This window comes from Puma concolor, chromosome B2 (assembly GCF_028749965.1).
Source record: "Puma concolor isolate L17-30 chromosome B2, mPumCon1.1.hap2, whole genome shotgun sequence".
Taxonomy (NCBI): domain Eukaryota; kingdom Metazoa; phylum Chordata; class Mammalia; order Carnivora; family Felidae; genus Puma; species Puma concolor.
The window spans coordinates 45,547,376-45,564,335 of NC_141671.1; the positions used below are offsets into that span (position 1 = coordinate 45,547,376).

The 16,960-nt window shown below is 48.0% G+C and overlaps 1 protein-coding gene across 8 annotated transcripts in view; it reads right to left on the bottom strand.

Annotated features, from left to right (window-relative positions):
- Positions 1 to 13,035: 13,035 nt before the first annotated feature.
- ADGRF5 (adhesion G protein-coupled receptor F5) overlaps positions 13,036 to 16,960 on the bottom strand; it is a 95,796-nt gene continuing 91,871 nt past the window's right edge. For 7 of the 8 annotated variants that reach the window (XM_086707018.1, XM_086707023.1, XM_086707019.1 and 4 more), the window contains 2 exons: positions 16,292 to 16,376; positions 13,036 to 14,330 (listed from right to left, as the gene is read on the bottom strand). In XM_086707018.1, coding sequence (XP_086563144.1) covers positions 14,251 to 14,330; positions 16,292 to 16,376 — 165 coding nt within the window. In that variant the 3' untranslated portion in view covers positions 13,036 to 14,250. Of the gene's footprint in view, positions 14,331 to 14,976; positions 15,041 to 16,291; positions 16,377 to 16,960 lie in introns of all 8 variants that reach the window. The other variant, XM_086707021.1, reaches the window with a different exon arrangement.

Consider the following 16,960-nt stretch of genomic DNA (forward strand, 5'->3'; position numbering starts at 1 on the left):
CTGATGGAAAACGGGTCTGGACGTCAGATACCTTAGACACATCTAACCAGCCGTGCAATTTTAGTAAAGTCACGTAAGCTCTGGGTCTTAATTTCCTCATTTGTCAAACGGAAGTAATAGTGGACCACCTCCTCTCACCCCACTTTAACACATCCCGGGGTGCAGAGTAATAAAGTGGGATCATGGGTCAGAACATATTTTAGAGTTGAATGCGTGCAGATGTTACCTTTTAGTTTTCAGACCAGATGAGACCCTATCCAGCCACCAGCCTAGACTTCTATCTCCAAAAACCAAATTGAAAATAAACAGCTTCCCTATGGGCTTGGCAGCCTACGAACCCACACTACCTTTCCAGCTAGGCCTGGAGGTCGTTCCCTCCACAACCTTCCAGTGTCTCACCTCAGAAGGGAGCTCCGCGGGGCACTGGGTGGCGCAGGAGGTTAAGCGTCCTACTCTTTATTTCGGCTCAGGTCACGATCTCACCTTTGGTGGGTTTGAGCCCTACACTGGGCTCTGTGTTGACAGAGGGGAGCCTGCTTGGGATCCTGCCTCCCTCTCTCTCTCCCCTTACCCACTCACACTCTCTCTATGGCTGTCTCTCAAAAATAAATAAATAAATAAACATTTAAAAATAACCTCGTCAAAACGATGGTAAGAAGGTACCAGAGTGAGGGTCAAATATTTTGATATTTCTCTGTAGGTTCTCACATCCAGTAGCACACCTACTATATAGGTGCATCTCCGTTGATGATTGATGGTCATTTCTATCAGTTAAGAATTGAGTACCTCATTGACTGGACACGGCATTTAGCTTTTCTTTGAGCCTGAAGTTTTCAATTATTCCAGGAGGGTTGGAAGATATCTTATTCTTCTGAGGTGTTGGGGTGGTGATGGAAAAAATAGGCATTCGTGACAGGCAAGAGAAATGCACATTTCATCACCTCTGGGCAGGATGGGATTTAGACGGGCAAGGTGAGAAGGCAGGAAATTCTCTGTATCTGGGTGCTTGGTTCCTTGGTCTTAGTGGGAAGGAGGCAGAGTAGTTTGAACATCTGAAAATGTCTCGTGCTTCCCCCCGGCTTCTCCCATCCCTGGTCCTTTCCCCTTCCCCCAACCGGCTCATTTCCTTCTGTGAAGTGGCCTGGGCCGATCTGGCCATCCACCAATGTCAAGTTCTTCGGTTATATCTGGAGCATGTGGGTGGGAGAAGTGCTCGGGACCTATATGCCTTTACTTCAAATGTTACAATGAAACAAGATTCTAAATTCTGTCACACATTAACATATTTGTCATCCATCAAGCCCCACAAAGGTCATCTAACTTGTTTTGTAAATGTAGTGAAGTGTCTGCTCTGTGAAGTTGCTCTCCAACGAGCATCTTAGATTAAAGGTTCATTCTAGGAACGTGCAACCAAATAATTTGAAGGCCAGGAACAGAATCGTCCAGCTCACGATCTCTCACCTGGGCACTACTGACATTTTAAGCTAGATATTCTTTGCTGGGGGCTGTTCCGTGCATTGTAGGATGTCAGCCGTGTCCTAGCCTCTGCTCACTAGACATCGATGCACCACCTTCCCGGTTACAAAGACTGAAAATGTGTCTAGATGTTGCCCAATGTCCCATGGGGGCTAAAATCATCCTGGTGGAGAACCACGGATCTAACTGGATCAGCCAATGGAATATTCCCTCAAGTGAGGAAAATCAGAACCAAATATAGTTGTAATCCGAGATTCTACTCCACATTTAGTTCACTGGGCCTGCCAGAGTTTTGTACCTATAAATGTTTGATAATTCCATTTTACTGATGCAAAGACGAGTTCATCCTTTATACTAAGGAAAACCTTCTGGTGTGGTTTGAGATAGCAATATTCAAAAGTTTTTGCCATAGAGGGGCGCCTGGGTGGCTCAGTCGGTTGAGCATCTGACTTTGGCTCAGGTCATGATCTCGCAGTTTTTGTGTTTGAGCTCCACGTCGGGCTCTGTGCTGATGGCTCAGAGCCTGGAGTCTGCTTCCGATTCTGTCTCCCTCTCTCTGCGCCCCTCCCCTGCTCGTGCTCTCTCTCTCTCTCTCAAAAATAAATAAACATTCAAATATTTAAAAGGAGAAAAGGTTTTACCATATGTATTTCTGCAGTACAGTCTTTTGGTTAGGGCCCTTCAAGGCTAACTACCATGGTAACGTTGCAGAGTACTTTGACAAGCGTCTCACCCCCTCCAGCTGTGGATCACAGGTGACCCGAATACTGTATCCTGTGTAATATGATATCGATGCAGCCCTGCATGCAGGCAAATTACAATCTAACACCTGTTCTCCAGGTCCTCCTTTCAGATGAATTATGTCATCCATTTTACGGCTTGGGGGAAACCTAGGGATCCTGAGGTTCCATTCAGATATGTGAGTAAAGTGGGCCAATTCTAGAGAGAATGAGTGCTTTCGTCGGGTCAAAGATCCCTTTAATAGCAGAAGCTATTGTCCCCTTTAGGCTACCAGGGAAACTTAATAAGACCAGTAGTTTGGGGAGGGGTGATGTGTGTGTGTGTGTGTGTGTGTGTGTGTGTGTACATGTGTATTAGAGTCTGTAAGAGATACAGCTAAAAGTCAGATGGGAGAAGACAGTGAAGACAAAACCCGTCTTTCTCCACCTTTCACAATTTGGCCAAGGGCTGGTTCTGCAGTCCCAGAATGGATTGAGACACGGCCTTGTGTTGGGCACAGATTCCCCTGGGCCTAGACAAATTTAGGACAGTTATAACCAAGTGTGACTCAACAGCTCAGTGGAAATCATCAGGAACATTTAAAGCTTTCTGTCCGGTCAAGAGAGTAAACGGAGAGTGGAAGCATGGGATCACCACCCTCTAGTCCCTAAACCGGCTGTCAATCAGAGCTGAAGACAGCCCAGTGCTCTCACAAATGAATCGGAGAATCCAAATAATTCACTTAGCAAATCAGCAGCTGCTTCAGTCTGCATATCACAGGGGAAATCACGACGTAGCCAAGTTTATTCGGACAAATGTCTCAATTCTTCACTTGTGTTTAAACGCCACCTTAAAGTACCTGGGTGGCTCAGTCGGTTAGGCGTCAGACTTCAGCTCAGGTCATGATCGCGTGGTTCGTGAGTTCAAGCCCCGCGTCAGGCTCTGTGCTGACAGCTCAGGGCCTGGAGCCTGCTTCGGATTCTGTGCCTCCCTCTCCCTGTGCTCCCCTCTCAAAAATAAATAAACATTAAAAAAATTTAAACACCACCTTAGAAACATACTTCATTTCTGAGAAATCCTTTTCTTCTGTGTGTTTAAATGGCACCCAACACTCCAAAAATGCTCGATGGATCTCTGGCAAGAGTAAAACAGCATCGCTGGTGACAGGAACCTCATGGAAGTTCGTCTGAATGAAGCCCAAGATTGAAATGGCTGCTCCATTTGGGAAGTCAACTAGGTGGCTAATGTGAGATCTGCTTTCAATAAAGCAACACGGTGGGGATCCTTTTATGCTCCATCAGAGACCAAAGAAGGAAGTGGACCAACTCCCAAGTTTTCCAGAACACTGGTCATTGTGTCCTGGGCTGGCTCTGTGTGAAATCATAAGGCAAGATTAAGGTTGGAGACGCCTTCCCTTCTCCAAGCTTTCCATCACTACTGCTCTCTCTCTCTCTCCCATCTTGTGTACTCGGAACTCTCCCTGCTATTGGACTGTCCATGCATCGGGTTGCATGAAGAAGCAACAGAGAGAGGTGGCCAAGTGCACATATTCCAGGTCAGACCCTCCGCATTCGGTACCTGGCTCCACCATTCTTGAGCTGTGTGACCTTGGGCGTTATTAACTTCCCTGTACTTAGTTCATTCATCTGCAGAATAAAAAGAATGTCTACTCAACCCAAGGTTACTGTAAGGCTTAAATGAGATTATATGCATTAAAAGCTCAGGACGGGCACCAAACATGTGCTGAGAACTCAATAAATATTGGCATAGATGGATACTTATCAGCCATTTGCATTGGAGGGTAAATTTTATTTCATTTGCTGTGTACTTCTCTCCCAGAGGTTTTTGCACGGTAAGCCTCATGTCTCCTTGAGATTTGGTTTTCGGTTAGAAGGATGTCCCATAAGGGAGAAGGTGGCAGAGTTATTCTGGAAGGGGGGTGGGGTGGGGGCTGTGTAAGCAACATCCCAAAGCATATGACATTGTCCCATGTTCAGAAGTTGCCTGCTCCCTTACACAGGCCGGGTCAGCATGTTCCTTTGTGCCAAGGATTAGCTTTCGTAGCAATTGGTACTGTTTACTTCTTCTGGGTTTTCTTGGATCACACTCTGGTTGGCCAAGCCAGCAGCCTCCTCTTGAATGAGTGTCCAGAAACTAGATCAAAACTCACCAGCTGGCCTCAGCAGTGGGCTGTGTGTCAGAAAGCCCTGGGACAGCTGTGGGTCCAGCGTGGGTGGAAAATGAAAACCCAGCTTGGCGGTAATTTCCCATGGATGGAGTAGAATAGGGAATCAGGTCTACCCTAGTTCATCCTTTTGAAGGTGTATTTGTGGGAACAGCGTGAAGGCCCTGTAAAAAACGGAAGGCATCCGTCTGGCTTCCTCAAACTACCTTCCAGACAGACTGCTGTCTGAAAGGGGAAACCAGGTGATTTCTGGGCTTGCCTTTTGGCTTTGGCTTTGCCTTTGCTTGGGTGCAGAAGATTCGGTCAGTAAGGCGGCGCCCCCTCCGAGGACCACAAGGTGGCGATCGAGCCTCAGCAGAAGCCTGTGGGCCCCGCGAGGAAACCCCCCGAGCAGGAGGCCAGCTGTCTGTCAACTGCGGAGCCCAGCTGGAGATTCCTGTCGGTTCCGCTTTGACTCGGACAGACAGCTGCGGGAGAGCGCCTCCGGGCCTGGGCCTGGGAACCGCTCACTGTTCCAGAAAAACATTCCTCCTCGGGAAAGCAAAATCGAACACCTCCTTCCGCCGCAACCGGGGGGTGTGGAGGCTGGTTGGCAGGATGGAGGAGGAGGACACGGGATGGCACAAAATGGAAATTGCTTCCCAGAAGGCGGGGCCCGCGACGCTCTTGGAGGTGCTGTTCAACGGAGGAAGTGAGCTGCGAGGACCGTCTTCCCGTGACTTGCCCCATCAGTTCCTGTTGCTTTTCGTGCTGAGAAAAAGCCTCTTTTTTTTTTTTTTTTTTTTTCCTGGGCTCCTGGGTGTGTTATGTGTGGTTTTCAACAGTCGGCGGCCTGCCTCCCTGGGACTTGGCTCTGCATTAAAGAATGAAACCCTGGGGCATGATCCGTCTCACCTTTCCCCTACCCCACCGCCCATTTGTGCAGAGGGGGCCCTGGTGACCTTGCAACTCTCTCTCTCTCTTTTTTAATATAAAGTTTATCTACTTATTTTAATTTTTTTAAATGTTTGTTCATTTTGAGAGAGAGAGAGAGAGGGAGAAAGAGGGGCAGAGAGAGAGGGAGACACAGAATCCGAAGCAGGCTCCAGGCTCTGAGCTCAGCACAGAGCTTGAAGTCAGGCGCCAGCCCACCAACTGTAAGATCGTGACCCGAGCTGGGGTCGGATGCTTTAACCCACTGAGCCACCCAGTGGCTCATAAAGAGCCACAGAGCCCCATAAAGTTTATTTATTTATTTTTGAGAGACAGAAAGAGAGCGAACGGCGAAGGAGCAGGGAGAAAGAGAGAGAGAGAACCCCAGGCAGGTTCCACACTGGCAGCGCTCCACGTGCGGGGCTCGAATTCACAAACCCGGACATCATGACCTGACCGGAAATCAACGGTCGGTCGGACGCTTAACCCCCACAACTGACTGAGGCAGCCAGGCGCCCCGCCCTTGCAAGTCTTCATCCCAGAGTTTAAAGGTCAAAGGTTAAGAACGGGTAGCTAGAAAATCACTTAGCAGCAAAGATGATGATAGCTACGTTGTGGGGGACCACGTCCCCCCCCTCCCCCCCGCCCCACGTGAAATTGGTGTCTGGAGATAAATGACAGGGGCCTGCTGTGGGATAGGCTTCAGGGATTGTGCCTTCTCGTTCTGTGTGCTCCACAGTCACTGAGCATAGAAAACTTGTGAAGATGGTTTCCTCTCTAGAAGGTGCTAGAAGATAAACTTAGGTATCTGTCTGTACTGGACATAAGGAGAGATGGGGTGGGGCTGCGGGGGAGGCGGCGGGTGAGTGGATAGAACCCTAACCCTTGAGGTTGGTAAATGGGAAGCAATCAGGTGCTTTCTCGCTGCCCCACTCCTTCAGAATCGCTGAGGGGGACCAGAGAGAAGGGGCCGATGCATCACAGGCGTGGCCCAGGGGGCCAGTTCCACTCTCTCAAAGTCCACACTGCTGGGCATCTGGAGCCCCGAGGGGTCATTTGATAGGAGCCTCCCCCCCGGGGGTCAGGCTGTATTTGGATTTTGCTGCTGCTGCTGGCTGGCCTGGAGGAAAGAGGCGCCTGGAGGTCTGCCGCGTGGACCCATTTGATGCTGGAAAGCGTTACTCAAAGCAGGCCTTCCCTGGGAACCCACTAATCACACTTAAAAAGCTTTCCCGCTTCCCCAAACTTTCATCCTCCTGGACCATCCGGTCTCCAGGCCCTGGCTCAAGGGCCCAGAAGGAGTTGCAGGGGGAGGTTGATCCGCAGGGGAGCCCGGTCCTCAGAGTTCTGAAGGCCCCTGGGGTGGTGGGACAGGCCTGGGCCTCCGGCCATCTTCCCTGTACCGTGGGCGCCTTCTGGGCTGTGTGTGCTGGGGACTGAGCCCTGACCTGTGACCCAGATTCTGAGGCAAGGAAGAGGGCCGGACTCTTCCGGGAAGTGTGGACGGTCTATGTGGAGGTACGTCCGCATATGTGCTTTGGGGCCTCGTAGGAAAAGTCATCTTGTTACGTACAGGATTAGCTTGCAGGAGATCTTTGGAGCCAGTAAGTTGTTCAGGACTCATTTCCTCATAGGTACCTCACGAACTGTGACCTAACCTTCCTGATCCAGGGTCCTCCTGATAACCCCCTAGAGGCCCAGGGCTTAGAATGCCCCTGGGACCCCATTGGAATCACGAACTTAATGCCACTCCTTACAGCTGTCTGTGGGCAGCCTCTATCTGCCTTTCTTTTTTTTTTTTTTTTTTTTTAACGTTTATTTTATTTTTGGGACAGAGAGAGACAGAGCATGAACGGGGGAGGAGCAGAGAGAGAGGGAGACACAGAATCGGAAACAGGCTCCAGGCTCCGAGCCACCAGCCCAGAGCCCGACGCGGGGCTCGAACCCACGGGCCGCGAGATCGTGACCTGAGCTGAAGTCGGACGCTTAACCGACTGCGCCACCCAGGCGCCCCTCTATCTGCCTTTCAAAGAGATATTGGGAGTAATCTTTTGTTTGAATGCTTGACAGGCTTACGAAATCTGTTTTTATGTAAACGGTGCTTTGTAAGCCTGACCACAGCCTTGGGAGGTAATTAGAATGATCTCCAGGTTTTAGGTGAGCGAACCAAAGACCAGAGAGGTTTAGGGAAGGCTCGGCTGAGCGAGGAATCGTGTGTTTCTGTTCTAGGAGCCGTGTTCTTTCTGCTACGTCATACTGATGAGACGGCAAGCTCCTTCCCCAAGAAAGAAGGCTGATGGAGGTTCCAGACACTTCCTCCTTCCTAAGGAAGAGGTGTAACTGTGATTTGTTTTGTTTTTTTTTAGTTTATTTATTTATTTATTTGGAGAGACGGGAGTGGGGAAGGGCAGAGAGAGAGAGGGAGAGAGAGAGAGAATCCCAAGCAGCCTCCAAGCTGTCAGTGTGGAGCCTGATCCAGGGCTTGAACTCATGAACCTTGAGATCATGACTGGAGCGGAAATCAGGAGTCGGGCACTTAACCGCCTGAGCCGCCCAGGCACCCCAGAGCTGTGATTTTCGGAGGCAAATGCCCCATGCTTGTCACAAGTCTCGGAGGAGAGTTTTGAACGGTGTGGCTTTCAGCCCAACTTGGAGGGGCAGGGGTGATAGGGAAGAGAGGTGTTTGGGGCCTTATGGAGCTCTGCCCCCTCCCCGCTGCCCCAATGTGTGCAGGGTCTCTGCACAGACCAGCACGGGTGGTGTGGTACAGGTTTTCTTTAAATTCATTCTGCTGCCTTCCTGTCGGCATACACACGGCAGAATAGCAAAAAGCCTTTGTCTCTGGTTTATGCTCTAAAGCTGCGTTGTCCAATGCAGTAGCCTCTAGAGACGGGTGGCTGTTGAACACTTGAAATATGGCTGAGCCATTTGATTAGTGTGAGATGCACACTGGCATTTCAACACTTAGTACAAAAAAAAGAGAGAAAGGAATGTAAAATGTCTCATTAACACATTTACATCAATGGCATCTGGAAACAACAGCGTTTGGGGTATACTCAGTAACATAAAAGCATTATCGCAGTTAATTTTACCCACTCCCCTTTTTGTAACTGGGCCGCTAAAAGTTCAAAATTCTCACGTTCTAGTTCCTCGAGACAACGCAGCTTACAAGGTGTTGCCGAATAGTTCAAAGGAAGCTGCGTTCATGTTCACATAAAGTGTTCATAGGAAGCCTGCTTTTCTTCCTGTTTATATGAAGAAAGTATAAACGTCGTAAAGCTGGGGTGGGGGGAAATCTTCAAAACACAAAAATAAACAATCTTCCTTCTGAAAGATGTATACGTTTTCGTACAAAGGAAAAAACTCGGTGCAAAAGAGCAGGAAACTCCAGACAAGTTGCTGTGACCCGTAAGAGCATATGAGAAATCTGTGGGTTTATGGAGGATGAGATGTTCCCAGTCCTGGGTGTGAACGACAGGCTCCCAGTGTCATCACTGCACGGGGAGCCTTGAAGGACGAGAAAGTGCCCAGCACAGGAGGAGCACTTCGGCTTTATTTTAATTTTTAAAAAATTTTTATGTTGATTTTTGAGAGAGAGAGAGAGAGAATGAGTAGGGGAGGGGCAGAGAGAGAGGGAGACACAGAATCAGAAGCAGGATCCAGGCTCTGAGCTGGCAGCACAGAGTCCGACGCGGGGCTCGAACCCACGAACTGTGAGACCGTGACCTGAGCTGAAGTCAGATGCTCAATTGACTGAGCCACCCAGGTGCCCCGGCATTGAAATACTTGAGTCACAAGAGCCTTATTACTGACACTGCCTGAGAGACCCTTTAAAGTGTGATTACTGTTATGGATAAAGAAACATTTTCAGGTCATGGATCCACAGCTAATGCCTCAGAGAGAATCTACAGAGTGGTGTTGGGTCCTTAATGTTGTTTGCTTGTTTAAACAATCTGATGAAATATCTCGTGTGATACTCCCCCATTAACTGTGAGCAGGACCTGTAAATATGATATCACTCCCACGAGTAGATTCCATTATGTGGCAAAGGTGAAGGGATTTTGCAGAGGTAATCAAGGCCCCTAATCACCTGACTTTGAATTAATCACGAGGGTGATTATCGCGGGTGGGCCTGACCTAATCAGGTGAGTCCTTTAAAAGAGGGTCTAGGATCAGAAACTGAAGGAGGCAGGGAGATTCGAAGCAGTACAGAAGTCCTCCTGCTGACTTTACAGAAGCAAACGACCATGTTGTGGAGAAGGCCATATAGCAGGGAATGGCAGGACACCTCTAGATGCCGAAGGCCTCAATCCTATAACTGTAAAGAACGAATTCCACAGAACAACTGATGAGCTTGGAGGAGAAGCCCAATGTTCAGATGAATCCACAGCCCCGGCTGACAGCTTGAGGTCAGCCTGGGAAGACCCTGAACAGAGGACCTAGTTAAGCCGTGCCCAGACTTCTGACCCACAGAAACCATGCGATAACAAGGCGAGTGCTGTTTTAAGCCTCTAAGTTTACGGTAACATGTTACACCCCAATAGAATATTAATACAGGGCATATGGACCCATGTTGCAGAAATACCTGTTGCTAACAGAACTCATGGGACGCTGTTTTCAGCTGTCGGTGAAAATTCCAACCAAGCCACACACAACTGTTAGAATAGGTATTTGTTTAGTTGGGTGCTGAGAGCTTTTACTTCAAGGTCCCGTGTTTAAGCCCTCTGTAAGCCTCCAGGATTCACATGCTGCATCGGGGTATGGCTGGTGTGATGGGAGACGTCAGGGCTGTCAGCCAATGGAGCTCTGCTGTGAGCTTCTGGGAGCCCCCTACCCCACGCCTGGAGAATGGAGTTAAATTCTGGTTGGATTTCCGGTGGGGGAGCCTGAGACCGCAGCACTGACCTACTGCAAAAGAGCAGACAATCTGTATAAAGAGAGTTCCAGGAGACCTCGCTGGGTATTTTCCTGTTACAAGCATGGAAAGCCCACACAGAGTTTGCCGACACACTACTGTGACCCGATTTAATATCCCCAGTCATAATATTGGAAACCTATAGCATCTCGTTTCAGAGCTAACGGTTTTCAAATGATGAGACACGATTTCCATGGCCTTTTAAACTATAACACAAGGAAGATAAATCTCCACCGTAAGCCCCTCCTTTATTTTGGACACTCAGGGAATCAGCCTTCCCCTGGCCTGTGTCACCGATGCTCTTTGGGATGCAGAGTGCCCTTTGACATCAACTTCCCACGCCACAGGTAAAATGCATTTCACCTACACGGGATTTCTGTGACTAGACTTGTTTCCTTTTTGTCTCCTCAAAATCGGTTGTGACTTTCCTTTCCTCTCACCTCAGAATAACTCCCTCCCCCACTTCTGCGTTTACTGGTCACTGTCGGCTTCCTCCTCTCCACGTCACTTTTTTTTTTTTTTTTTTTTTAGCCTTCCAACCCTGATCTCTCTGCCGTTCTCTACACAAACCACAAAACGCTATCACTTGCCAGTGTTTCTTTTTTTTAAAATTCATTCATTCATTCATTATTTATTTAGAAAGGGAAAGCAGGCATGCACAGGGGAGAGGGAGGGAGAGCATCCCAAGCAGACTCCGCACTGTCAGCACAGAGCCCGACATGGGGCTCGATCTCACAAACTGTGAGATCACGACCTGAGCTCAAAATCAAGAGTCAGGCACTTAACCGACCAGGCCACCCAGGTGTCCCACTTCGCAGCGTTTCTCACTTTCTTAGCAACCTCTATCCTGAAAACCCCATGGATGTTTATTTACCTCTTTCTCCATATATAAGAGATGGGCGGGGCGGGAAGGGGGGAAGGAGAGTAGCCACATGGGTCATTCAAGGCATGATGTGTTACCAATATTCCCAGAGAATATTTCCATAGTTTATTTTAATTTCTCATTCGCCTTTTTTTTTTAAGTTTATTTATTCATTTTGAGAGGGAGGAAGAGAGAGAGAGGCAAAGAGAGAAGGGGAGAGAGAATCCCCAGCAGGCTTTGCACTGTCAGCAGGGCTCGATCTCACACATGGTGAGATCATGACCTGCGTTAGACGCTTAACCAACTGAGCCACCCAGGTGCCCGAATTATTGACGAATAATTGCTATTTGTGACTGCTCTGACCTCACGACCCCTGAAGTATTAGCACAGATCCCTTTGCAAGAAACTGACTTACCAGAAGGCCCTTAATGCAAGCAAGTCCTGGCCCATGGAACTTTACCCACTGAGGGAGGTCAGGAACATGGGAAACACTAGACACCATGGGAGCTGAGTGGACCACACATCCCACTTTGCCCCATCAGAGCCAACATTCCTTCTCCCTCGTCCTCAGAAATCTGCTGCCAAAGCCTTGCAATCCTTGCTGACTGAAAACTAGTGAACGCAGGGCCTGGCGGGGCTCCCGCTTCCATAGGCCTTCCAGATTCATGGGCTGCTCTCTCTCACAATTTTGAATTCTATTGTTTATTTTAGGATAATCCTAGCAAACCGCAGCGGTTGAACTATGTATCTTGCAGTTGGGCAGAAAACCAGCAAGTATCGCTCTAATTTTTTTTTTTTTTATTTTTCATAGGCCTTCTGGAACTTGGATCTGGTACTATGGCTCGAAAGGTGGAAAGTGCACGCACACACACGTGTGTGTGTTGGGGGTAAGGGAACGTGCTCCAGTGAATGCACGTGGGCAAAGGGCCAAAGCCACATCCTATGGAACTCTGCAAAGGTTCCTGCCATTATGGAGGATCCCCCCCCATGAACACAGTGATTCCCAAGGTTATCCCTGCTGACGTGGGGGGAAGTTCTATGTTTCTTGTCCCGTTGTGTTTTCGAACGCCTCCTGAGTGCTACGCTTTCCTTGGCTGATCATGTCACGATGGCCATGCTCACATGTTGTACTATATAACCAAGCCTCCATCATCCCTGCCATTACTACAGGAACCAGCTCCGGCAAAGCCATTACGATCTCTAATTCTCCTTCCATCCATCCTGGAGCCTAGCCTCCGGCTCTGTCTCCTCAGGACTGAGCTCTGCCCAAAGGTGACCATTCCTGGAGAATTGTATAGCTGAATCATTTCCTTTGTGACCATTTCCAGGCAAGCATGCGAGTAGAGGTCTACACCATTTGGGAACATGTAGAAATGAAGAGCTCATTTACTTGAAACGTGATTGGGACTTCTATCTGTCCCACCTCCTTCTCCCCATGAAGAACAGAGAGGCAGAAGTAAGAGTTTTAAACTACAAATAAAAAGAAGGGATGTCAAAGAGTTAAAATATTAAAAAGAAACCCTGGCAACCCTTGAGTTCCTTTCGGAACTCAATAAATAAACGGTTTCTGTGTCACAGCCTCTTGGTTCCTACCTTCCTGATGGTGAGGCCTGTTTTGGTTCTCAGCCCTTACGAAGACCACGCAGCCCACATTTCCCGAGGAGCCTCACGTTTCTATCGTGTTTTGCTCTCTCTCTGCGATCAGACTTCACTTTGGAACGTATGGTTGCTGTGGCTACAGCCGACTTTAATATGGAGGCGATTTTAATAATAGTTGTATTTTTATGAAATGCACACAGCACGAGAAACACACACACCTGCACCTAATTCATAAACAGTCACTTCCTTGGGAAAAGCTCCACCATCTGCTCATTGAGGTAAAGGGTCATTAGGAGCTTAGACTGAGCCAGCTGTAAAATTTCTTTCCAGAAGATTGCCAAGTGGTCGGAATAAACACAAGTTAGACAATGCAAAACTCTTAACGTATATTGGTCTCGGAACTCAAGCACTTAAAGAGCTAATGCATAGGGAGCTACACAACACACCAAGGGCCACGAAATCCACGGTAGCAACAACAGGAACAATAAACCGTGCCATACGATTATTAAAATCTATTCTATTGTGCCCAGAGAAGTACCTGGTTAAAGCTGTTAAATACAGTATATGACAGGTGGGATCTGTTTTCAGTGCAATATATCACACTTATATCACATTATATCACATTTGGCAAGTGATGGATATAAAAAAATATATTTTTGGCCTTCAAAAAAGTGGAATAAACCAACATGTAAGGCTTTTCCCGATAAACTTTAGAAGATGCAATTAGCCGTTGGGTCTGCTGGGATCTAATAAAGAGCCTCAATCACGCTTTCTCTGCCTACTCGGTCCACTGAGCTCAAACCTTAGCACAATCTAATAGCATCTGTGTGTGTGTTTAGCATCAGGAGAATTATATCTCCTTCCATGCATTTCTTATAAATATTATTATCCACTTGAAAGCATCTTCATGTTACAATTTCCTCCCTGTCTTTTCCCACTGTCATTTTTTTTTTTTCTCTCTCTCTCTCTGTCCCTCTCTCGTAGCTAAGAAAATACCAGGAAGATACCAGACTTTCCCCCTGGCTTATTTCAGTTTCCGTTTTGAGCCATTTTTGCATTCTCCATGTGGCAGTGTCTGAATAATTACATTAACATGGAAGTAATGTAGTTTTTAATGTTTTTCTCTTTCTTTTTTCCTGTTTCCTTCCTTCCTTCCTTCCTTCCTTCCTTCCTTCCTTCCTTCCTTCCCTTCTTAGAATTCACTGAAGTAGTTCCTAGGTATTAGCCTTGTACCTAGGAAAGCTTATTTTTGTGACCAACGTGTGAAAAGGAACAATGCCTCTTTGAAATTCTATTTTACAATACAGACAGGGAAATTGGGCCTCGGGGGACTTGAGTTTCACTTAAATACTATACACATTTAGTATCACACAAGAGGTGGGGGTGGGGCAGCAAATAAACTTAACAATGACTTTGAGTCCGTCCTTATGAAAGAAAGCTTCTTCCCCTAATGAAACAGTCTCTTCAGCATCCGCTCCAGGAAGCCTGTGGAGAAAACAGTTCACCCGTGGCTTTGGAAGGACTTTTTTCAGAGCGCATCCACTGTCCTTTAAGAAGTCGTATGGGTGGATTTTCCTGTTGTTAGTTGAGCAACGAGTAAGCACTGGATGTATTTTCCAGGGATGAGCTGGTTGTTTCTGGGGTGGAGACATTGTACGTGCCTGAAAAACAGAGCAGCAGCTCGGCCTTAAGGACAAGGCTTCCTGATCACTGCGGTGTGAGCCTCTCCTAATGGCCCAGGGGGAGCTCTAGCCCGAGAGCCAGGGAAGCTCGGCCATGCCTGGAAACACACCCATGCCTGCCCTCCTCCCAGGACCCAGAAGTGCCAGAGAACAAAGCTGTTGTTCTCAAGCGTGCGCGGCAGCCCACGAGACAAGCGCTAACTGCTTCACATCAAACCAGCAGCCAGATTTCTACAAAGGCCAGGGAGATACGAACTCTGGGCAGCCCTCCACATGCCACCACATGCACGGGCCTGGGGACATCTGTGTGAGGGAACCTCCCTGGCCCCCTGGGGTTGGAGTGACGTGGGAAGGTCTTGGTGGGGGGAGCCAGAGGCTGAGCTGAAAGGTGAGGGCGGCGGTTGGCGGGGGGGGGGAAGGGGAACAAGAAACGAAAGGAGAAAATTACAAGGGAAGGAAAGACAGGACTGGGAAAGAAGCAGAAGTCAGGGGATGCTAATGAAAGTGCAGCTGAGGGGGCAGCCACGGAGCAACCACGGGGGCTGGTGTCAGCGGGAGGCGGGGACTGAGCACAGGGCGAGTGAGGGTGGTGTTGGGCAAGGAGGGGACACAGTGCCCACCCTACCATCAGACTGGTGAGCTGCCACTGCTAACAAGGTTTCCATCACTGCCTGGGGGGCCCTGCGGGGCTGCCGACAACATAAACCAAAGTTACAGTGATTACGGGACCCTCAGGTAGGCCGGTAGGGCGCTGCGTTAATGACCTTCGAGGGGTCATTGAATGGCAGTGACTGGAAATCTCAGGCCCTGGGACCTCAGGAACAGAGCCCCAACTCCACCTTTGAGCGGACTGGTTCAAAATCAAAGAGCACATTTTATCGGCCTTGCATATCGTGTCATTCTGATTCAGTAGAATCATTTCGCAGAGTTTTAACCCGAGCGGGAATGGTCAACACGTTCCAGCGACAGTGCCGGCCAAGTGCAGTGGTTGTACTACACCCTGAAGATTTGATAATTTCACACCAGCTGCCATCGGTGACTTGCCAAATCGCAAGTGAAGGTCCTCCGGTTTCATGAGTAACGCATCAGGTCGAAGCAAAAAAACACCAAGTCCTCCGGAGTTTTAACAAATGGTAGGCATTCTCAATTGATTTTATAGGAAGAGCCTTAGTCTGGAATAATGACGCTTTTCTAGATTCGGCATTTGTGAGATCTGTTCAGTTTCAAGAAGCTGGAGGGAGTTTTGGTGCTTATTTTCCTGGGGGTAGGGGCATAGCGGGCAGAGGTTTCAACTTGCCCGACTAGCTGAGACCCATTGCTTAAAGTCGTTCACATTATTGATTGTATACCTCCAAGGTAGCAATTTAACTGTGCATGTTCCTAACAGAACAGCTAACTTGGGTGATTCCTCCTCTATGCATGCACGGTTTTATACATGCCCATATGTAAAACAAACACACTCCCCCACCCCCCCAAAAAAAGAAAAAAAAGGGAAAAGAAATCCACAGCATGTGATCCTGTAGCAGTTTTCTAAATATATTTTTTTGCCGTACCTTAACCCATAAACATGACCTGCCTATTCTTATTTAACGCGAATAGCAATGAACTCCGCATTTGACAAGGCTTGCAATTTACAATTCCCACTTTTGTGGTGGATACAGTTTTGACAGCTCTCCACAGGCTTGTCTAGATTCTCCAAATCTTATCCTTTTCAAGTTATTATCAGTTGCCCGCTGAAGGCAGTTGCTCTCTCTACAACCTGCTGGCGGTTTGGGAAATAGAAGCGAGTTCCTGTATTTAACCTCTGGCCCAAATGAGGCTGTTCATGGTAAACGCCACGAAGTGGGAAAGTAGGGGTGTGAGAGTCTGCATCAGGGCAAATTTGCTCAAGTCAACCCAAACTAAGTACCCCAGGGAGTGAGCTAGAGGTCACTACATACCTGTTTTACCAAACAAATTGTTAAATCTTCTTGATATCGGAGAACTCATAGAAAATACTGGTGTAGATGAACCGAGGGATGTTGACTGAAAAAGAAAAAAAGACAATTAGCAAGCAAATGTTAAACCAAAGCCCTGTTTTGGTTCCTCTTTTTTTTAATTTTTTTTTTTTTTAACGTTTATTTATTCCTGAGAGAGAAAGAGGCAGAACATGAGTTGGGGAGAGTGAGGGAGGCACAGAGTCGGAAGCAGGCTCCAGGCTCCGCGCTGTCAGCACGGAGCCGGACGCGGGGCTCGAACTCACAAACTGTGAGACCATGACTTGAGCCAAAGCCTGACGCTCAACTGACTGGGCCACCCAGGTGCTCCACCAAAGCCCTCTTTTGATCTCTCTGATGGTTTGTTTGCTGCCCTCTAGTGGTCACTGCCTGCATCTCTCATTCCGCTTGAAAGTGAGCCTGAAAGAGCATGAATTTCAAGTTCAAACAAATCAAGTAGGAGGGCCACCTTGAAACATCGGACTCTCACCAGAATTAGGAAAATAACTTTCAAATATGTGTTTTACTGTTCTATAGGGTTTAGTGTTTTCTGATGTGTGAAAACAGTCAATGCTGTTTGAGCGCAATCGTTCTTTTCCAAACAGAACTACCAACAATCTCTGCATTATTCCT